This window comes from Cyanistes caeruleus, chromosome 5 (assembly GCF_971803275.1).
Source record: "Cyanistes caeruleus chromosome 5, bCyaCae1.hap1.1, whole genome shotgun sequence".
NCBI lineage: Eukaryota > Metazoa > Chordata > Aves > Passeriformes > Paridae > Cyanistes > Cyanistes caeruleus.
This window is the reverse complement of record NC_141705.1, coordinates 46,236,232-46,259,021: the sequence shown is the minus strand read 5'-3', so window position 1 is coordinate 46,259,021 and position 22,790 is coordinate 46,236,232. Positions and strand designations below refer to the sequence as shown.

The 22,790-nt window shown below is 39.8% G+C and overlaps 2 protein-coding genes across 5 annotated transcripts; one reads left to right on the top strand and one right to left on the bottom strand.

Annotated features, from left to right (window-relative positions):
• Positions 1-501: 501 nt before the first annotated feature.
• Positions 502-14,916, bottom strand: CFI (complement factor I). Of its 3 annotated transcripts, none has more exons than XM_023924728.2 (12): positions 14,338-14,916; positions 12,425-12,704; positions 11,658-11,802; positions 10,156-10,334; positions 9,055-9,165; positions 7,404-7,520; positions 6,254-6,292; positions 5,670-5,773; positions 4,926-5,041; positions 3,936-4,213; positions 2,723-2,824; positions 502-946 (listed from the first exon to the last, which is right to left on the bottom strand). In XM_023924728.2, exons 1-12 carry the CDS (start codon positions 14,395-14,397, stop codon positions 729-731), a joined length of 1,749 nt encoding a protein of 582 aa, XP_023780496.2. In that variant the 5' UTR covers positions 14,398-14,916; the 3' UTR covers positions 502-728. The 3 variants fall into 3 exon arrangements, with proteins under 3 accessions (XP_023780496.2, XP_023780495.2, XP_086744419.1); XM_023924727.2 differs by having other exon boundaries at positions 12,425-12,740; positions 14,338-14,891; XM_086888293.1 differs by lacking the exons at positions 11,658-11,802; positions 12,425-12,704 and having other exon boundaries at positions 14,338-14,874.
• Positions 14,905-22,746, top strand: GAR1 (GAR1 ribonucleoprotein). 2 transcript variants are annotated; one of them, XM_023924729.2, is made up of 7 exons: positions 14,905-14,987; positions 16,208-16,398; positions 16,479-16,633; positions 17,488-17,547; positions 17,945-18,080; positions 18,812-18,919; positions 19,223-22,746. In XM_023924729.2, exons 2-7 carry the CDS (start codon positions 16,221-16,223, stop codon positions 19,234-19,236), a joined length of 651 nt encoding a protein of 216 aa, XP_023780497.2. In that variant the 5' UTR covers positions 14,905-14,987; positions 16,208-16,220; the 3' UTR covers positions 19,237-22,746. The 2 variants fall into 2 exon arrangements, with proteins under 2 accessions (XP_023780497.2, XP_023780498.2); XM_023924730.2 differs by having other exon boundaries at positions 14,982-15,199.
• Positions 22,747-22,790: the final 44 nt, after the last annotated feature.

The window sequence follows — 22,790 nt, the reverse complement described above, 5'->3', positions numbered from 1 at the left end:
GATTTAAGTTGAAGATTTAAAATTTTTTTGTTGTTTGTGACCAGCTGCTGTTAAATTAATAAAACTTAAGAGCTACAACAATTGCCTCAGGTTAGGTGATCAGATGGTGTATATTAACTAGATATGAATTGTCTGAGTTTGTAGCTGCAAAACCTGCCAAACAGATTTATTATTTGAGTAATTGTTGCATTACAACAAACCTCATGTTCATGGCCAATCTGTTGATTAATAGGTGGTCTGAAGTGTGCTCCTGCAATAAGCCTGAGGAATCAAGTGCCAAGTCAGGCAGCCTGCTGAGGGTTTCTGGTGACTTAGACCCTGAGATGATGTAAGTTCTTTAAAGCAGGCTGGCTGTTGTCCTTTCTGTGAAGCTCACAAATTGCCAGTGCAGTCAATTTCCAACAACTCCTTCCAGTATCATTATCCCTTTTAGCTAAACAAACAATGGCAACTGAAAAGCAGTGAGAAAAGTGGAAAAAAAACAAGATTACAAGAAAAAAATATTTTAACATCTGCTTTTATTAGAGACCTCTTGTGGTGGACTTTTGCCTGTAAAATCCTTTTCCCACAGGATCTGCAAAAATGTGGTATTCATAGAGTGTTAAGAATTTTCAAAATACATTCTTTGAAGATTTGTACTGATTGTTGCTAAGTTACATGACATCTGATTGTGGAAAAGGACTATTTTTGCGTAGGTGATATGAAGGAATCATTTAATTTCCCGAGCTTCAGATATTGTACCTTGAAATGAGACCTCTTGTCACATAGTGGCTAATCCAGTCATAATAGCTGGCAACTTGTGTGTACACACCAGGGTGACGAGACTCCCCACAGCTCTCACCCCAGCTCACAATGCCCCAGACGTAGGCCACGTTTTCTGCATCAAAGCAGACCAGGGGGCCTCCTGAATCACCTTTACAGCTGTCTGTGGAGCCATCATAAGTACCTGAAGTGGAAATAAAAAGCAAAAGTAAGTTAAGGTACAAGCTGGCACACAAGGCAGAGAAATTTTTCAGGTCTCTGTCATTTCCTGACAGGTGTTTGTGTAATGGTCGCCAGTAAAGAAGATTCTGAACCTCTTCAAGTTGTGTTACTACTCATTTCAAGTGCAGGGCCTCTCTTTATACTTGTGGCTGGCCCAAATTCTCATTTGCTTTTTCATCAGTCTTGTTCTTGCAGTGCAATAGAAAAGAATTCAGCCACACTCCCTACTATAAAAAGTAGCCCATAAAAATGGAACAAGGTATAAAGATTTGTAGACTGCTTCCTTTGGAAGTGAAGATGCTACAAATGTGTGTACGCCTCCGTGTCTGCCTCTGGTGTCCTCTCTACCCCATAACCCATTGTCCAGTTTCATCTGTACAATTATTTTCTCTACCAGCTTTATGGAAACAGAAGGGCAAGTACAAGAAGGAGAGCACATGACTCCTGGGATGGGAGGGAGAACAACTGTCTCTAAGTGTCCCCACTGCAGAGTCTGTCTCGATGAGAACCTTTAGCAACACCAGTTACTCAAACACAGTGTTCGTGAAAAAAATTAATCAAGATGGATGTGATATAAACAGAAAGGCTGCTACAGAGCTAGAATATGTTTTTTTCCTATATACTCAGTAAAAGTTTATTTATTTCTAACCTCCTTACTACACTTTTGTGATTGGCTGACTGTCCTAGTGTGAAGGAGACCATGCTAAGCATGAGTTCCCAAACTTTTAAAATGTAACCTCTTTATTGAGTGTGTACCATACTGAGAATGAATTATGTGAATTTTTCAGAGTTAGGATTACTAATCCTATGAAACAAGATATTATTGCCTTTAATTGGTTTAATTAATACTTGCTTGTTTACTAACTCCTGTGAACACCAGCCCTTAATTTTAAAGATTTTATTTGCATCAGGGAGAGGATGTTAACCCCAGATATCCCCTTCCTGAATGTGTGTCATGTGGTAAAGTATAATCACTTGAAATATATTGAAGAAAAGGGAGATGAGTTACAAAACTGGTGCACTAAATAAACCCCGTATCTTACAGATGACATCCTGAATTTATCACAAATTATTTCACTTTTATATCTGCTTTTAATTTTCTTGTTGAGTAGATTGTTTAAAGATTGCCTCTACTTTTTGATTTAACAAACAGTTGAAATCATCTGCCCTCTAAATTGAATACTCAGTGCTCCTTTAGTCATGTATTTGTGAGAAGCAAAAAATGTGCATTCAAAATCTTCATTTTAATACTAGGAGGGACAACCAGTTTCCTGGACAGACTAATCTAAGTTTGAAATTGTATTTTCCTGGCATGCAGTGTGGTAGAGGCAAATGAAGGTCTTAAACAGATGAGGAGTTCTATTCTAGGCAACAGGGCTGTGTGTTCTAGGACAGGCATTTGCTTAAATATGTTGCTGAATCAGAATCAAATATAGTAAAGGTAGGAAGTTCAGTAGGCTGTAATGTGCTTGTCTGATTAGAAAAGGTGACTCAAATTACATGCAAAAATTTGCCCAAATAATCATAGAATCTCATCATGCTGTCATCTGATCTCTGTTTACAAATAGGTGCATAGTGGTGGATGCCACAGGCTCCAGTGGCTGGCATTTAGCCAACAGTGATACTGTGATAGTTTGTTTATTGTTCTTCTTAAGTCTAGAAGATTCCTAGCCAGTATGTCTGGTCTAAACTAAGAGCTTGATGGTAGAGAAATTATAGTAAGAAAATTGATGCTTACCTGCACATGCCATTTTTTTTAAAAATCGTCCTGGATACAATTCAGAGCAATTGTGAAATAAATCAACACTTCCCCACTTGAGGATATATGTTCTTTTGTAATCTAGAATAAAAAAATATTTTCAAAATTTAAAATGGCAAGTACACATTAGGCACATTTAATATAATAATTTGAAAATTAGTTATTTACTTATTTACAGAATATCTTCTTCAGTATTATAAACCAGAAATCTTAAACTGCCACTAATATTTACCCCATGTGAATTACAGTGCATTGGCCATGTATTTCAAAATAAAAGCAGAGTGGTTTAATTGCAGATTAAACTTTCAGTACTTTCATTTAGTGACGTTTTCACCCTTTCCATTTCCTTGCATTCCTCAGGGTTTTTTTCATATGTTTTCCACATCAAGGTTTCCAGGCACTTGGAAACATGTACATGGCTTTTTGTGAACTGGTGATGTGGTTGTGATTCCTCCTTATTACCTTTTTTTCCATCTCAGTTCTGTCTTTATGGAGCAGGTACTGAAGATACGGGTGAGCTATGTATTCACAAGTCTAAAGAGATTCTCTGTTCTGTTCTGTCTGTTAGCAATTCCCAACGTTGCATTTCCTGGGTGGATGCTACTGAGTATGGAGAGGAGAAACCTCACAACCAGTATGTGGTAGCTCCAACACCAGGCTGTAACACTGTGATACAAAGCAAATGCTTCCCAAATCTTTGAAAGCATGATTATATTTGGCTTATCTGTCTCTGTGAAAGCTTCTCTGGGCTGAACCCAAACATGGCAGAGACAGGATGTGCTGAGTTTCATGACTGCTGGCTGTAGCTCAGATCCTGTTGTGACAGAGGACAGGCTGTGACTATGGGCCCCTGTGAGCTACCAAACAACGTGTTACATGTTATTAACAGTTCTCCACAGCTGATAGAATTATTAGATGGACAGAAGGAAAATATCTTACTTTCAGGGCAGTTTTCATCCAGGTGCGTCCTCCATATCAATCTACAAAGTGGCTGAAACAGCAGAGGAAGCAGTACAGAAAAGAGAACCCAACAGTGATACTGAGTGCCAAACCACAGCCTACATTTTCTGTACTCAGCACTGAGTGCTTTGTGCACAACTGTTCTTCAGCCTTTTCAAAATAAAAGCTCACCACAATTAGAAAATGAATTATACAAATAATGCATTCCTGAAGCAAGCACTAAAACAAATACCTTTCTCTAGTCCCCATCCAGAAATCTTGCATCTGTCACCAGTCTTAAACATATACTCTGACCAGGGGACACAGGCAGGTATGCTGGTGTCTTCCAGGGAGCATTCACTGTGCCCAAAAACTTTCAGTTCCAGCAGAGCAATGTCATTTTCGTAAGTTGATGCATTGTAGTTTTCATGAATTATCACTTGGTTTACTTTGAAAGTATTTATCTCTTTGTCGTACATCACTGTGCTCAACATTCCAACCCAGACACGGTAGAGATGGACTCGATTTGCCCTGGGAAAAAAACAGTGAAATAAACACAAACCTTACATTTCAACTGGTTTAAAACTATTTCATTTTATGAAAGTTTCCACAGAATAAAGATCCACATTAGATACATATATTTTCTTTCTAGACTTAATTGCCCAGGTTTTTCTGAAGTGTAGCAAATTCAAGGCAGATGACACATGCTGAGTACTGCAACTAATACAGAAAATGATTTTAAAGCCAGGCTCTGTTTAGTGTTGTGACAAAGAGAAAACAGATGTTTATGCTGCTCTGATAAAAGAGTGAGCAGATGAGGATGGGACTGGCAAATCTATGTGTCTGCTCTTGGCGTGTTCTGGGTAATATATGACTCCAAGGACATTCTTTCTCTGGGAACAGATGCTGGACTTCCACAAGGTAGAGATGAAGAGAAGAGGTCCCTTGGATTTAATTTCAAGCAGAGTGGTTACAATGAACCTCTCCTGCCCCCTGCTATCTGAGTGAAGTATGCCATACCTCTTCAAACTCATTGTTACTTTTTATCTTTCTATTCACTGCCAAAACACTCTATTTTCTCTGAATTTTCCTCATCAGTAATGTGTGTGAGTCAGTGTTTTAAACTGTTCTATTCAACAGACAAATAGAAATTAACAAACAGGTAGCTAAGAAGGGCAGTAATATCCAAATCAATCTTTCTGCCTTGCAGCAAGAAAATTATTTCAGAATTAGTTGTTTTTACCTGACACAGTGAGCAGCAGTCAGAACCCAACAGCCACCAATATAAACCCCTCCACAGTGCACTGCTGGACTTTCATTGCTGATGTCTTTAATTGCCACTTGCCAAGGAAATTCACCCTATTCAATCAACAAACAGAAATAATGAGAAATCATTACAGTTGTACAACTTTTAGTGCATAAATGGAAAAACATCTCTTGGTATCACCTAATCTCCTTGACTATGTCTGATTTTAATAAAAGATCTGCCATCCAGAAGTTGTAAATTTGGCTCCATCAGATATAATGGATATATATATATATATGAAAATTCAGTTAATTTTATTCAGTCTTCTGACTTCGTGCAACGTGTCCTTCCCTACAGCTTTCAGTCATGAAACCCCTTGTAGTCAGAAAAACAGATGGAGGATCTGACCTGGTTTGAGTACATTTTTGCTGTATTCTGTTTCAAAGACACAAATTTTAATTCAATTTTTACAGAATTGTTATTTTTGGATGTACTATTAATTATTTTTCTGAGTAAGTTTCAGTGTCTACTTGTACTTCAATGTTTAATTTTGTAACTCCATATTTTACTTTATAAATTGTGCTTCTCTTTACTTTCATTCAGTGCAATGCCACCACTGCTGCAAAACATGACATAAGCATTGTAGCTGATTTTGTTATTTCCATAACTGTAAAAAAGGCAAATAATGCCCATTTAAATCAATGCTGAATGAACTAATATCTGGTAAGGTTATTTTTTTACCTTTCCTGCAATCTCTCCACCTACGATTCTTTTCTGTCGAGTTAGCGTGTGATTCCTAACACCGCAGTGCACTTGGGGAAGGAGCGTCTTTATCATTTTTCTTTCTTTAACAAAAAGGAAAAACGTATTTCAGAGTTCAAGTATACATTCTTACTAAAATTTGAGTGCTGTGAATATGCCAGTAGCTGAAATAGCAAGAAAACAAGGACCAAAAATTTTGGTGCCTGTTTTTGCTTTGAAAATTGCTTGTGTCTTAGCATCACAGTACTTCTCTCCATTTTCCAATACTGCTTGCATTCAGGCAAATAATTTTAAGGGTGTTCTCCTAGATTTGCTGAGAGTTTACCTCAGCTGAGAGTTTATCAGCTGCCAAAACATGCAGACATAGGTCCTCAGCTAGGATGAATTATTATGGCATTCTTGAAATCAGGGGAAAGTGAGACAAGCAGTAAATCCCAGAGTGTGTATCAGTAAATCACAGAGTCAGAATACCTGAGTGTTCTAGATCTGAGCAGCTGGCTGGTAGCTAGACAGGCACTAATAAGAGAGTATGCTGTTGATTTTGGAGGGTTAATTAAACTTACCTTCATCCATACTGTCCTTTTCAGCACCTTGTTCTTTGCCTGTAGTAGAATAACAAAATATTAAAATTACCTGTAAACATTTACTTGAATATATGTTTGTGTGCTGAGATCATGGAACACATTTTAAATCCCTAACAGCATATTGTTTACATGGAGAGCAATACTTTCCAGCCTGGTGCCTGCTGTTTCCTTTTCTGCTAAGCACTGTTTGGCTGCCTCAGCCTAAAAATGACCAACAGCCAGCAGATACTCATTTGTAAGTACAGAACATCTACTCACTCTCCAATCCTAGGGAGCCCTTCTGCCAGGAAACCCTGAGAAATGGCCCTTGTTTTGTTTTTGATCTCTGGGGAGATGTCCCATTCTCCTCCACCAGGAACAACTGAAATTTCTCCTCCTGCCCCATCAACAATCTGAAACTTTCTAAAACCTAAAGGAGCATTAAGTAATAGGTTTATTTGGTTTTTTTCCCCCCAGTATAGATTATGCTCTTGGGTACTGTGTGCCTTCTTTAATAGGGTAAGGGAGGATATTCAACATGAGAGGTAAATTAAATGCTTGCTGAATCTGGTTTGTCAGCTTTTATTCAAAGTGCCCATTGAATTTGGTCCCTAAACAGGGGCTGAGCATTGTGTCTGTTCTCATGTCACTGACAGTAATGTTTACATTTAGAGTTCAGTTTACCTGTACTAATTACCATTTACCAATAGTTTTTACTTTTTTGGCCTTAGACTTTGTCTCTTGAGAGCAAGGAAAACATTCTAATTTTCAAACAAAACATAATCTTCAACAGAGGGGAACAGCACAGCAGAATCACTATCCTGACAAACTAGTTCCTCATTTGTGAGTATTCTTGCTTGCCCTCTCTACACTTTCTTAGGGGATACCAGTTTGATAGCTGGCTACATAAACAGAAGACATAATCTGCCTTAAGCTTCCCAAAACACCATCTGTTTCTTCCTCCCTTTAGTTTTCTTGTCATGCCTTTCCAGAAAGAAAGGAAAGAAAATTCTATGACCTTTTCCTCCTACTATGCATAACATTGGAAGACTGATTCTTGCATAATGAATAAAATAATAATATGCACTGTGTAGCCTCTAGTTAAAAATGAGCTGAATGAAAGGAACAAAAACATCTTTCAGAAGAAAACCTGCACAGAGATGTCCAGCTTCATCCTCTCCTGTGAGGCAGTCGATTTCTTTGTTGCAGACATTCTTATTTGGAATACAGATATTTGACCGACAGTGGAAACTGTTGTCTCTGCACTCTGTAACACAGGAGAATTTCAAATGTAAATCACAGGATCATTTGGTTCAGCAACCTCACTCGGTCAGAGAGCTTTTTAAAATGTAAACCAAAAGTATATCCATATTACAGGGGACTTGGCATTACAAAAGCAGATTCTGTGCATGTAAGCAAAATGAATACTTGGCCTTCCTCACTTCAGAATCTTGAAGTTATAACACTTGAAAAATGTGGGTCTCTGTTACCACTGCAGTAGTGTACTGCTAGACTTGGTGTCACTCCATACCACTTTCATCCATAACATGTCCACACTCAACCTTAGCCAAAAGATCTTCAATTTTGCCAGCATTACTGATCACCTCAAATGAGGAATTGATGATGCTTGTGCTAAATCCCACCCCCACCAAACCAGAGACCAAGCTGGTTTTTGGCTGAATGAGCTAAAGGCCTAAAGGCAGGGTTAGAAATCAAGAGTCCTGATAGGAAAACACTGGATGTAATAACCTACATCTTCTAAAATTCTTGGTTATATGAAAAGATATTATGAACCTGAGACCTCCTTTCTTTTAAATTTTGTGATCCCTTTGAATGATGTCAAAAGCAAAGCAGTGCTTGAATTCATGGCAGAGTCTTTCTAACTAATCTAAAATCTTATGTCAATCTACTATTTAAGATATTCACCTTTAATAGAAAATAAGGTAGTTCTCTAAACGTATCCAGATATCCCAAGATGATCCAAAGAACACTGAACTCAGTTGAAATACTTACTTTGTTTTCAGAAAGCATTGTTTTCAGTCCATTCAGCTGAAACAGCACTATTTTTGTCACTTTGAATCCAAATACATGTCCACTAAATATATGAAATCATAGGTATTTATTACCTTTTTTCTAGAATTACTGTGACCACATTTCCACAATTATCTGATTAAACTGACTTACAATTGTAATACTACAAAATTAAGGTTATGGAGGGATAACGATGGGATTTGTAACCCACATTGGCATTTGGCATCTGAAACCAAAGTTTGAAAGTATTCTCCTGCATTCAGGTCATGCTAGATCCATTCCTCATTTCTAATCAGAATTTTTACAGCTGGAATTGCACATGCTAAAAGAATGCTCATGAATAAGCAGTGTGCCAGGAACTCTTCACAGATGTTCCATGGATGATTTTACATTAGTAATAAATTCAAGAGAGATCTTACTTTGGTTTAAAGATAGTTCATTGGAAAACCAGTGTCTTTGTTTAATTACTATAAATTTTTTTCCAAGAAAAAGTTTTCATTCTATCAGGACTAATTTTTTGTATCAGCCTCCTAAATGACCTCATTGTATTTTCCCATTCTCTGAAGAAATCCAGATTCTCAAGAGATCACTTGTCTGCTTCAAAATGGTATTTCATTCCTGCTTTTTTGCACTTGCCTATGTATAAATAATTGTAAATAACGCAGTGACTTATGGAAAAGAGAATTTAGCTGTTATATCACTGGAAAATTTTTTTGTGGGTCGATTTCTGCTGAAACTATTTTGAAACACCTGACAAAGGAAATTGTTACCTCTGCAGCACAGTTCATCACTCAGGTCTCCACAGTCATTGATCCCATCACAGGTTTTATTCAGAGAAATGCACTTCTTGTTGACACAGTGAAACTCCCCATCTGAACAAACTGTGCAGCAAGATGAAAATGAAGTTAGTGTGGAATTGACTGCAGGTTCATAATTGCCCAGGGAAATACTCTGCCTGCATATTTGATTCTGTCAGCAGTTTGGCCTATCAGCAGTAGGTATGCTGGGGCCCAGTCAGGTAAATAGGAATATTTTTTTTATTGTTTTGGTTACCTTTTTATCAGGGTTTCAGTGTGACCACTCGTTTTCTTCCTCTAAATTCTAGTAGCCTGGCAAAAGGGAACTGAATTTCTTCTAATGAAAGGACTGGTGAGGACTAAACCAGAAATGATCAGTTCAAACCCACTGTTAAATGATTCAAGGATTAGGATGATGGAGGTTCCCCCTCTAGAAAGAACTCATCAAGAGTCTGTGCATAACTACTTCTGTAAGAAAAAATGAGATGATTCATAGCACTTCTAGTCAGCAGCATGTTAGGCTGATGCTCACCAGTACCAAAGAAAGCTCCCTACAGAGAATGAAAAGCTGTTAGAATTCTAAACAAGGCTTTAATTCCCCTTTTACAGTGAGAAACTGAGGAGACAAGAGACAGCAGTTTCACTCTGTAGTCATGCTTGTCTGGCTTCGGTGCTAATGGTGAGCTAATTGATGTCCCTCAAACAGTGAGCACCACATTGACACCTGTTTCCTCTCCAGTTAAGCCAGGAGAGGTAAGATCTGTGGGATACAATATACCTTGGTGCCCTTGGAAGGGATGGTGGAACAAACAGAACCATGGGAGAAATAAGTTTTCTTTGGGGAAATATCTATAAAAATACTTCAGGATCAACAGTGCTTTTTCAAAACTCAAAACTATCTTGACTCCAGATTGCCTCAATTGTCTTAAAGTCTGCAAAAGGATTATTTAAAATAATCAAAAGGCTTCAGGGCAGGTTTTCTGTTGCTGAGAGGTCAGCAAATTGGTCATTATTTAAAATAAATTTAAAATACAAAACCACCAAATAGATATTAAACTAAAAAGAACTACTAACCTCTGAGATTCTCATGGCACTGCAGGCTAACCAGTCCCTCATTACTAGCTCTTGGTTTCATCTCTATGTGACATTCAGCAAGACTTGTCTCTAGGCCCCTGCAACTTATTTGCAGACAGTTCAATGAATTTAAGGCAGATTCTGTGACGTCGAAAGTGGCTTGGTAATACTCAGCACCTCTGTGAAGATAGTAACAAATTATATAATTTCACAATGGATTGTCCACTGCTTTTAATTATTAGAATTTATATGATTTTCCTCAGAGTCAAATAATTTTGGTCATGGCTAAGAAAAAGAGCAGACTTCCCATGGAGTTATCTTGGGGTAAACAGGAGATGTTTGCTTTGGAACAAAAAGTGCTAATTTTTGCAAGCTGCTACATAGAACTATCCCCAAAATCCATATGTAGGACTGTGAAAGTCACTGTGTATCACGATGGATAGAAGTCTCCATATGTAGCAAAACCTGTAAGCTCAGACCTCTATCTCTGTGGACCTGGGTGAGCCGTAACTTGGGAGCCATCCTGCATGGGGCCAGCTATTCTTGTGCCATAAAAACCAGCGAATACTGAGGAAGCTCAGGCCATTGCAAGGCTGGGATTGATAAACTTTATCCTTCTTGGTTTTACCTGAGCAGTATTCTCCTAACAGTGCATGTATCCCCTACCTAAAAGAAATAGGGATCAATTAAATAATTAACTAGAGGGGCTTTCAATGAGACTCCAGGGCTGAGTGCTCTGTCTCAGGGCAAACCCTTCTCTGCTATCTGAAAATCCACTGATCAGGACTAGAAAACACTTGCTTCTCACCTAGAGAGGCATTGCAATATCAGTTTTAGTTTTTTAGGTACTTTTTTTTAGGGTCTTTTTTCGGTAAGGTTGGGGGGCAACGCTACCTAAGTTAAATTAGTTGTACAGGTGTAAAATTATTATGTACAGGATACAGAGGTAACTTCATGAGGAGCTGAAGACACAGCTCGAGCCATCAGTGTGGTCACAGGAAAAAGAACAAACTCCATGTGGCTTCAGCCATCCCTGGAGTCAGAGCAAGCAGTGGCAGCAGGGGCAAGGGGTGAAGGAAAAAAACCCCTGCTCTGCTCCTTGTAAGCCTGGCTAATGCAAGTGGCAAAGCACAGCTGTACCCTGTTGTCAGCTGTTTTGAGAAACCTTTCTCTGCACACAGATCATTGCTCAGAGCTACTTGGGGATGGTCTCTGCATGCACTTCCCTTATCACAGGCCTGAGAGAACACCTCCACATTGACCTTCATCTTTATTTTAAAGTAAAACAGTTATAGTTTGTATAGTTGTAGCCTGTAAGAAAACACAGAAATCTTGTTTACGCTTTCACTCTCAGGTGTCAGTTTAAGAAGTTCTATCAGAATATTGTAGCCAATGTATTGTTCATGAGTTTTCTGTCTTAACTGTTGTTAAGATACTTCTGTAAGCATCACTACTTTTTGAGATCCCCTGCAGTTATACAGAGAAAAATTCCCCAAACTTACAATTCAAAGCCAAGGTGCCTGCAAGCCACATTTGCTTCATTCATAGTCCACCCACTACTGCACACAAAACTGTTATCCTTAGTATTCAGGGGTTTTACTCGAAGCAAACGTGAATCTCCATGACCCAGAGAGACTGAAAATGTTTCTTAAAAAATAGAAAAGAGATAAATGAAAAAAAAATCCCCAAACAAAATCATATTATATAGACGTATGTAGTCAAAAGACAGCACAAAACCAAATCAGGACTAATTTTGTATTTACAGACAAAGTTCATATGGAAAGAACAGTAGACTTAGAATCAGAAGCTTCAGGTATTATTCCTGACTTTTCCTGAATTTGTGTCTTTGAGCCTGCTAATTTCTCGGAACAAGTCAGTTTAAAGACAAATGAGGGTAATGGGTCCATAAGAGTAATTGAAGATCTACCAAGAACAGGTTGCATTTTAGTATAATGACCTTCTTTAGAGGATTTTTGATAACCAGCCAGTAATACTTGAAGTGAGAGGGCCAGATCCTACTTCTACTACCTGTGCAGCAAAATGCCTGCAGCAGTCTGTGCAGCAAAACTAGCAGCAGGGTGACCTGGGCCTGTCAATCACTTCCTTTTTAAATGAAAATCAACAGATACAGCCCATTTTCAGTATTTTTCATTTTCTGTTTCATGTTGTTACTAGTGCAAGAAAATGAACAGCCTTTCTGAACTGTAAACAGTGTAAGCATCTCCTCAGCCACCCCGATGGATAAAGTTCAGAAAGGAGGTGTTAATACCTTCAGGCAGGCATGTTCCCTTGTGCAGAAACTTTGCTTTGGGTTGTTGACACTCATAGCTCTTTAGCTGACAGTAAGTACGGAAGTTCTTTCCACTGGTAGAACAAACTGCAGAGCCATTCTTTGGGCACTGGTAGGGAAGCTTGCAAAGGCATTTTCCCTCCACACATCGTTCCCATGGGTGACAAAAAACTTTTTTACAGGACTTGTGGGTGTACTGGTTGCTTAAGCATTCTTCTATGAGGTAGTTGTCTTGCTCAGCTGGCTGGGCAGGCTTAACCTGTTGAAAGTGGTTTTCCTCAGCATTAGATGCTGCCTTCTCCAAGGAACACAAAAAATAATTAAAGTAAAAGTAAGATTAGGGATTGCACCAAGAGTTTTGCAGATCCCTTCAATGACCTCAGGAAAGTGTCTATTTATAAGCCTTTTCCTATCTAATCAAAAGTTCCTAAATAGCATTTGTAGTGTTTATCCCCTTGTCTTTCTCAGTTTTTCTGGATTCTTTTTTTCTTTTTGGATCATTTACCCAGTGTGATCTTCACTCTTACTGATCTCCCACAAACTCTATACTCTTTACTTTTCAAACATCAGCTGAAGTGCACAGCAGATTATAAACATTTTTAAAAGCATTGGTTTATAACACATCCCAGCAATGAGACTGTAAGCAGATTAAAACATAAAGGAATTTAAGCACCAGATAAATAAAAAAAATAGCAATTTTGGTTGTGTTTTTTTTTTTTTTTTCTAAGATTTGTTTTATTGGACTGGTTGACTATGGATTTATATATCACCTGTAAATATTTATGAACTACTTACAAGCAAATTAATCTATAATTAATGATTTGTTTTGCAGAGTCCACATGACCGCTCAAGTAACAAGTACCTCAAATACCTTAACAACTATCTCAAAGCAATTTGAAAATTAAATGCTCATCCTTATCAGTTTCTTTCCTGTATTTTGCACAGCAGTGGATCCGCAGTGTGGTTGCTGGCCATCACTGTACTGCAGATACAGATTCTGACCCTCCCTCTGATGGCCTCTGGGTGAGTGGCTCTGCACCTGTGCTTGTGCAGTTCTCTGGTGGCTCTAGTGCTGGCTGAGGGCTTTTACTTACAAAGATCTGCAGGGTAGGATGGCTCTTGGAACATGACAAATATATATGGATGCACTCTGTGCAAAAATGGGAGAAAAACATTAGTCCTCAAATGCAACTTATCAGCTTTGACTGTGTCAACAGAACTGAAGTTTAAAGTTCTCATGAAGAAATCCTGCCCACGGTGAAGTCAGTGAGGATGTAGTTGGGGCAGAATTTAATCCAATACCTCTCCTTTTCACGGTTGTATAATCTTTTTAAATTTTTCCTCCTATTCTCAGGTCAGCAGAATCCAAACTACAAGCCGGATCCGGCTTGGTACAACTCCCGTATTGTGCTAGGGGTTCCTCCTTAACGGGAACTACAGGTGCTGATGTTTATCTCAGAATTTCTCTGAAAGACTTGGGTTGTGCTGAGTGCCCAGCCCAAATGGGCTTTCCTGGACACGTCTGCCCGGAGACAATCTGCAGGAAACCTTCTGGCAGTAGGATAATACCATGCTGCCAGACTGCAATCCCATTTCTCAGAAAAGGGAGGTGGGGAAAATCACAGAGCCTTTCTGTGGTCAGCCATGCTTGCAAATTTGGTTTGGGATATGATCGTGATTAAAATCTTTTTCAGAAACCTGTCAGCATAAGCTCTAGGTAGAATCAAAACATGAAAGAGAAATAACAAACTTCAGACATTCAGCCTGGACTAAAACAAATGTATGAAAGGAATCTTTTTCCAAAAAATCAATTCGCTTTGCTTTTATAATAATAAACTGTTTATTAAACGTTTTTTAAAAAAATCCTGCTAACACAATAAAACATATCTTACCTCTGATCCACAAAGACAAAAGAGGCACAAGAAAGCCAAGCAAATTGGGAGCATTCGCATGATGAAATTTTATCTCTTTCTAGACAAATTCCTCTGGCTGGGATTCTTTTGACTGTCAGCTGTTAGATTTGTGTTTAATTTTTAACCATTAGAAAAATATTTTGAAGAGCGTTTAGAAATAAAGTACAGTACCCTCGACTATTAACTGATAAATCTGATCTCTTCAAAAGATCCTGCCTTAACTGGTTTTGTCGTAAGTGTATGACGAGATGACAGAAGTAAAGCCCTTGAAACAAATTATTAAAAGGAAGCGCTTGTTGGGGTTACACTTTTCTTTTCTGTGCGCAGAAGACTCCGACCGATCCACCACACCGGCTCTCCTGATTGCGGCCGTCCATGGCTGTCAGGTTATTGTGAAAAAGCAATGTTGTTATACACGGTGCTGATATACGCAATGTTGTTACACACAGATCAGCTCTGTGGGGAGCGCTCCCGCCATCGCCACGCCCATCCCACAGCGGCGCGGGAGTCATGGGGAATTTAAAGCCGTTTGCGACAGTGTCGGCCGGCTGGTGCCCTTTCATTTACGGCAGGCAGCCCCATTTGCGGCAGCGGGGGTGTTTCCGGGCGGGGCCGGTGCGCACGTGCAGGTATGGCCCGCGCGGGAGGAGATGGAGCCCCTGTCATAACCGCGTGTCTGTCTGTTCGCTCGCTCGCCAGTCACCCCTGTCTGTCTGTCATCCCTCAGGGAATGGCCCCGCGAGCCGGGGTCCCCAGGCCCTGGTTGCAGGCCGCGCCCCGAGGACCCTGAGAGGCGCCGCGGGTGCGCGCCCAGTGCGGCCTCCGGAGGGAACCTCCTGAGGTGTAACGGGGCCGAGCGGAAGGGTCGGGGCGACCCCCGGTACCAGCACAGGCTGGGGATGGACAGACAGAGAGCAGCCCTGCTGAGAAGGACCTGGGGGTGTGGTGGGTGCAGGATGGACACAATCCAGCCATGGGCACTCCCAGCCCAGAGAGCCAAACCTGTCCTGGGCTGCCTCCAGAGCAGCATGGGCAGCAGGACCAGGGAGGGGATTCTGCCCCTCTGCTCTGCTCTGATGAGACCCCACCTGCAGGGCTGCACCAGCTCTGGGGCTCCCAGCACATTAAAGACGTGGAGTGTTTGGAGCAGATCCAGAGAAGGCCACGAAGGCAGTCACAGGGCTTAGGAGCACCTCTCCTCTGCAGTCAGGCTGAGTGGGGATTGTTCAGCCTGGAAAAGAGAAGGCTCCAGTGCCTGAAGGAGGTTGCAGCAAGGCTCTAGAGGAACTTTTCACAAGGGGACATAGGGATAGAATAAGAGAAGATAGTTTTAGACTGAAAGAGAGTAGGTTGAGATAGGTACTAGGAAGAAGTTTACAGTAAGAATGATGAGGCACTGGACCAGGTTGCCCAGAGAAATTGTGGATGCCCCATTCCAGGGAATATTCAAGGCCAGGTTGCATAGGGTTCCCTGAGCAACCTGTGGAAGGTGTACATAGCAGGGAGTTTGGAAGTAGGTGATCTTTAGGATCCCTTCCAAACCAAACCATTCTATGATGTTCTCGCTTTGTGCCACTTGTGAGGCTGGGGACTGTCATCAGCCTTTATACAGATGAGTGAAAAAAGTGCTGATTGCTGCTAGTCACATTTTGCAATTGGATGTTGCAGTGGATGACATCTTGGGTGTAAACTTGATTTTTCATAGGCCAGCATGTTTGTATTGATGATTGAAAAGGATGAACCAATAAATTAACAAACCAGGCTGACAGGAGACTGTAATTTGTAAGGCAAATCAAATGTGATGTATCTTTTATATCTTAAACAACTGATTTTTTTGTTCACAATGTAGGAAACAGTAGAGAATGTCTTTTCGTGGAAGAGGAGGTGGAGGAGGAAGAGGAGGTGGCTTCAGCCGTGGAGGTGGTGGTGGTGACAGAGGTGGCTTTAACCGTGGCGGACGAGGTGGCTTTGGACGGGGAGGTGGAAGAGGAGGCTTCAACAGAGGAGGATATGACCAGGGCCCTCCAGAAAGGGTAGTTTGTAAGTTACATGGAGAAATTTAATTTATTTAATTTTGGTTGTCTGCTCCAGCTCTTTAGCTTGTTTGTTCTTTATTTCAGTTTTGGGAGAGTTCATGCATCCCTGTGAAGATGATATAGTTTGTAAATGTAAAACAGAAGAAAACAAGGTGCCTTATTTCAATGCCCCGGTGTACCTGGAAAATAAGGAGCAGATTGGCAAAGTGGATGAAATATTTGGACAGCTGAGAGACTTTGTATCCTTCAAAAAAAAGAATGACTTAGAATATATATTTTTTTTTAATTGACTGGATATTAAATGGGATTTCTCTAGGATTTTAATATAGTAAAGGATTTAGCTACCTGTTATATGTGAGATTTGCTGCAACTGTTGGTCTCAGTAGGTGCTTCATTCACATTAAGTGCCTCTCTTAGAGCTTTTTTGATATGACAAAGTACTTGAAGTCAGTCAGAGATTTTCACTCTTTCCCAATACTGATGATATCTCTTGGATCCATGGTTGTCCAAGTTGTTACTTTTTCTGGCTAACTGACCAAGTTTTCTGCTTTAGATTACTAAGCCATAACAGAGTTGGATCAAGGGCCTTGGGGTTTTTTGTGCATTAGGGGACCTTGGTCATGCTCCAGCTCATTATTTTATTATAAAATGAGTTTATACGAAGATGTGCTGTTGCTCAGCACATCAGTTGTCCAGTTTATTACTTAACCTGCCCATAACAGTGGGATGTGCCAGGACATCTTTGGCAAAGCCAGCCTGGCACAGAGACACTGGATGCATTCTGTTGTCACTGCCAGATAGATAGAATCCATGACAAAAGCAGGATAGCTGGGGGAGTAACCCTGTAACACGTCAGTCAAGACTCAGCCTGTTGGTTGAGCATCAGTTACTAGCTACATGCATTTTCCTCTCCCACATTAAATGTGAACTATAATGTGCATGTTTAAATCACTTTTAATCACAATTGTGGTGAAATCTGGCTGAATTTATAAAATACTATCTTAGAAAATGTCTGAATGTTCCTTCCATATACGGATCAAAATCACTGTTTTTAATGTTTTATTGCTGCAATGCTCCTTAGAGAAACCAACAGTATTTTTCAGTGAAACTGTCCGAGAACATGAAAGCCTCTTCATTTAAAAAAATGCAAAAGGTAAGTCAGTCTCAGTAACAGAATTTTACTGAAAGTCATCAGTTAGCTAGGTCTCATTTGTCAGCAGATAATAAAAGTTTTATTAAGTTTTTAATAATTTTAAAAGCTGGTTGTTCTTTGCATACATAGGAATTTAGTTCCTTGTCCTTTTCAGTTTTTTGTTTGCCACATTATTCCTTCTCCCTGCCCATGATGTAAGAATCACACAAATATCACCTATACTTTAGCAGCTTTTTAATTCTGTGATTTACTTTTTGTGTGCTTTCTCTATTTGGCTTTTTGCAGAGGGCAGTTTGACATGATGGGATAAAACCAAATTGTGGATATTTGCAGAGGGAGATATCAATTTGCTGTTAGTCTTGGTATTTTGAAAGCCTAATGGAACTCTCTTCTGCAGTTTTACATTGATCCAGCAAAGCTGCTACCTCTTCAGAGATTTTTGCCAAGGCCCCCAGGAGAAAAAGGTGCTCCCAGAGGAGGTGGTAGAGGAGGACGTGGTGGTGGACGTGGGGGAGGAAGAGGTGGTGGTAGAGGTAAGGTCACAAGAATGAAAGCTACAGAATGTTATTTGAGAGTTATTTGAGATGCTGTGGGTTGCTTTGGTCACTTGTTCTGTGGAGTATTTGTGTTTTGTTTTTTAAAGCTGCTGGTGAGTTCTTTAATATCAACAGCTGTATTGCAAATAAAAACGTTGCTGTTTGACTATAGAAAAGGCAGTGATACCTTTCAAGTGGTGAGACTGGCTAAATTACAGCTCCAAAGCATAAGGAGGAGAGAATGCTGATTTATAACAAAGCCAGAAAGCTTTTTGAGCATCACCTATGATATACTCTTCAATTAAAGCTGAAGTTTGTTTTTTCTTACATCAGTTTCTTGCCTCTTTTCCATGTGTTTCAACATGGTTTGATTTCTTTGTTTTGATGTTCTGTTGAGTTGTAATTAGTTGATAACAATTACTAGTAGTTGTAATGAATTACTGGTTAATATATGTAATCCATTTTTTGCTCTTGTAAATGAAGTTAAGTCTCTTTAGTATTTTGGACATGGTTTATCAGATATTAAGCAATACCTAAAATGCTCCATATGGTCCCTAGAAGAAACAAGGTACTAGTAATTGACCTGGTAACTGTCTGGCAATTGACAGTTTCTGGTTTTTGTTGTCATTCGTTTCATTTCATTTCAGAAGCTGTCAATGAAATAAATTGTTGTACATAACCAAGAATTTATATGCTCCTCAAAGGGTAATTTCTTTCTTTTGTTTTAGGAGGATTTGGAGGAGGCAGAGGTGGAGGAAGAGGAGGAGGATTCAGAGGAGGTAGAGGAGGAGGAGGAGGATTCAGAGGAGGAAGAGGTGGTGGAGGAGGCTTTCGGGGTGAGTATGTGTGTTCTTACCTTTTAGTAATAAGAAAAGCTCCTGATTTCTTAAGCTTGTAAATACTGAACAGAATATTTTGATTTTTAATGTCTTATAGATGTTTATAGTTCTATGCAAGAGATATCTGTGCATCCTGGTGGTTTAAACTGAAGCACAGCTGTGCATTTGTTGATGCATGTGTAAAACTGTTATTTTTTCACATTTTATTCTATCAATTCCTTCAATGTTATGTATAGAATTTGCTTTAAGCACAACTAAGATAAGAATTGTTTGATGTATTTTTCTTTTCTCTTAAAATAGGAAGAGGACATTAAATGTGGAGCCATGAGTATCTCCTTCCTCATTGTCTTATCATGTCATCTGCAGAAGCAAAGAACCATGAAAAATTTTTATAAAGGACCCTGGAAATCTTTTTATAAAGAACTTGAACTACAAATGACAGTTACTTTTACACTTAATGACTATTGGACACATGAGGAGAGTGTAGCCACAGGTGAAGAGCTGAAGACTGCTCAGGATATGTGTAAACTTTTCTAACTAAGCCACCATTTGCTATTATTCTTAAACTGCTTGTGTCTGACAAGCAGTGCAGTCAGTGCTTAACTCCATGTTGGAGTAAACAGTCAGTTGAAATGGGTTTTCCAAAGACCCTGCAGGTTCACTGCATGCACATACTTCAGTGTGAACCTGTGCATGACTGATCCCTGGTTCTCATCCTCGGTTTATATTGAATCTTCTGGGATGCTCTGAAATGGACATGCCGTTTAAACAACCTTTGTGAATCTTTTTTTATAAATTAAATTTCAAACTTTTGTGTTGGTTATTTTTTAAATGCATAATAATGTATAAGAGAGAAGACAGCAAAGTATATTTTGTGAATTTTCTGTATAAATATTAATGAAAGCCAAATGCATTAAGAACATAGTCTTCTTAGAGACTGCTGTCTAATGAACAAGACAAGGTTAATACTACACTTCAGTCATCTGATGGTACCTAATTACACTGATATTAAAATGCTAAGGGTTTTTAATGGGCCCTGCATCCCCCCTTAGCCTGTTTCTCTTGAGGTTTTGGTGTTCTGGTACTGCACCTGAGGATTGTTGGAAAGGTAGTGACTGTGTCTTCCTAAGGATGGATGAGACCAGGGTGTCTCTCTGCCCTGGAACTTTGGAATTTAAATAGGTGAAAATAGAACTTCCCTGGATTTCTTTCAGCTTGAGCCAGGAGTCTGTTCACAGACTCTCCTACCAAGCACTTCTGAAAGGGGCCTGTAGAGTAATTGTGCAAGTATTTTGAACATCTTGTTCAGTGTGAAAAAGGTTCCTTTCAGAACTGATTGCACCGTTACGCTTCTTAATTGGTGAATGCAGTAACAGGCAGTTTAATTATGTTAGCCTTCTGCTTAATAAAGGCAACAGGTAATTTTTCAGTACCAGGATAGGACACTGCATGTTTTAACAAATGTGACCATTTGTTAATGTTGAACAAAACTTGAAAGAATGGAAAAACAAATGGTATAGAATTCATTTAAACATGAATAGATGCTGCAAAGGATAATAGATAAAAATGTTTTTCAGTTTAAAAAACCAAAACACAGAACAATGATTTTCTGCTAGGTCTGCTTTTGTGAGAAGAAGCTGAGTCTACTCTTAACCCCAGGAAATGAGGGATTCCAGGTGTTTTTTTTTCCTGGTATTGCTACAAGCCTAGCTTTAGCCAGGTCAGTTAAATCCAGAGCTGTGAGAATGATTAGGCTTTTGTTGCTATACAGTGCTAGGCCTAAGTGTGTCAGAGCTTTGACTCGAGGCTTTGTAAAATTGTCTTTTATCTAAATTCTTTGCAAGTAATTGCATTTTGGGCATTCCACGTTGCAGCTGAACAAGAGAAGCCAAGTACAGCTGCAGTGTCAGGACTTCTGTCATGTCTGCAGCTGTACTGTGCAGGGTTTCTTCACTGATGCTTCAATAGCAGACAGCTGGCTCAGATCTTCTTTCCTTATTGTTCTGACTTTAGACGACTAACATAAGACAGTCCTCACTCTTATACCCAAATTCATGCTGCTCTTCAGGGACATGGTTTTTCCCAGGGTCTCAGAAAGCTCCTGCCATGACCTGTGAAGTGCAGGGTGTGACAGGCAGTGTTTGGCTGCAGGCAGTGTTGCCTGGCAGCCCAGGAGCAGATGTGTGCTGAGTCTCTCAGCAGATGGAGCAGTGAGTCAGCCTGAGGCATTGCAAGGGCAAAGCAAAGGCTTTGACCTCTGTATGCAGAGGGGCTAAACGGCAATATCCATTGCAGCTCTGGAGGAAAGATTGGCCTCTTGATTACAGGGAAGGGATTGTGGTCCCAATAGAGAAATGCATGAGGAGCATTATGGCATGGCCTACATATACTAATAATGCTGGATGGATTTTATGCAAATATCCAGAGAAAATTTATAATCTTAGATCTCCACAAAGGTTCTAGGATGTTCCTAGGATGGAAAAATCATATGAGGAAACTGGATATGTCTTCCATATGCTGGTGCCTTTTTTTCCTTCTCCATTCTGGGGAAGGGGGTTATTTGCAAGGCACATTCAGTCCCTGTTCTGCATTGTCTTCTCTGTGTCATGGTGTGAGCCTGCCCTCCTAATATAAGCAAGATGCTAACAATAATAGATCAAAATGCAGTCTCAAAGAAATTAAGACATCTTATTTGCAGTGTAATGCTGTAACAAATTAAGACAGAGGTCCCCTAATTTTATATGACACTTTTCTGTCAGTCTTGAGCTTCTAGTTCAAATTCTAGCTGTGAGTCTGTTGCATTTGCTCCTGGTCCTAGTAAGTGAAATGTTCAGGTTTTATTTATATCCGTAATTACAGATGCTCTGTGCTGCTGCTGCAGAGAATAGGCGAGGGGCTCACATGTACTGTGACAGAAATGGCAAATTTCAAGGAGTTGTAGTGTCTGGGGAAGAAAAGTCACAGTGCAGTCTGAAGTGAGGGGAGTTGGGGGTAAGGTGTTCGTGTAAGATCTGGATGACAGTTTGGTGTTCCCTGTATTCATTCCCCTTTCTCTGGTAGCTTCTGCTTTGGAGCACATAGCTGGGCTATCTAAATAGCTTCTCACCTGCCACCTGCTCCAGCAGCACAAGGGGAGTTGCTGTCCTGGAAATTCCGTTGAAGCTCACGTGGATTTCAGAGCAGCTCAGTATGCAGCAGTAGTGCTGTCACCTACCCATGTCCTCCTCCACTGCCATGGCAGTGTTTGACCCAGTGTAGGGTCAGACTTCCAGCTGATTGTGAAACTGACACCTGGTGTATCACCAGGATTAGATTGCTAACAAGTAGAAGACCTGGTACCTTTTGTCCATGCCATAGCAAAATTGTGGGGGTATTTTTTTTTGTATTTGGGATCTAAATCCTTAAACAGAGGGTACCACATGGAGGTGTGTTATAAAGCTTAAATCGTTAGCAATTGAAAACGGCTTTACTGCCCCTGCATTCCTTGCAGAGCTGTTTATTTTCCTTGTGTTTTCTGCAGAGGCTGGGATAGGGTGGCTCAATGTAGTTCACAGATTTGCTATGTCACTTAGAAAAATTTGATGAAGTGCAGAAAATAATTGGGATATTTATGTGTAAGTCTGCAACATTGGCAGTTGTAGAACAGGAAGGATTTTCTCTGGCACTGACTTGTATATGTGGATGTTTGCCTGGAGAAATGCTGGACTATCACACATGTACTGGTGTGAAGTAATTTTCAGTTGTGTAAAGCATTGTCTTGGAAAGAAACAATATTGTTTATTAAAAAAAAGCATAGCTATTGTGTGATGTGTGGCAAGTAAAAATCTTAGTGGAGTCATGCATTTTTAGGGCTGTCAGCTGAAAATCT

Excerpts from the sequence above, each read along its gene's own strand:
- CFI (XM_023924727.2), bottom strand. The coding sequence starts at position 14,397 with ATGCGAATGCTCCCAATTTGCTTGGCTTTCTTGTGCCTCTTTTGTCTT. Across the intron at positions 7,521-9,054 it reads TGATGAACTGTGCTGCAGAG|AGTGCAGAGACAACAGTTTC; the intron begins GTAACAATTTCC and ends CCTGTGTTACAG. Across the intron at positions 6,293-7,403 it reads AGCTGGACATCTCTGTGCAG|GCAAAGAACAAGGTGCTGAA; the intron begins GTTTTCTTCTGA and ends ATTCTACTACAG.
- GAR1 (XM_023924729.2), top strand. The coding sequence starts at position 16,221 with ATGTCTTTTCGTGGAAGAGGAGGTGGAGGAGGAAGAGGAGGTGGCTTC. Across the intron at positions 16,399-16,478 it reads CCCTCCAGAAAGGGTAGTTT|TTTTGGGAGAGTTCATGCAT; the intron begins GTAAGTTACATG and ends TCTTTATTTCAG. Across the intron at positions 17,548-17,944 it reads CATTTAAAAAAATGCAAAAG|TTTTACATTGATCCAGCAAA; the intron begins GTAAGTCAGTCT and ends TCTCTTCTGCAG.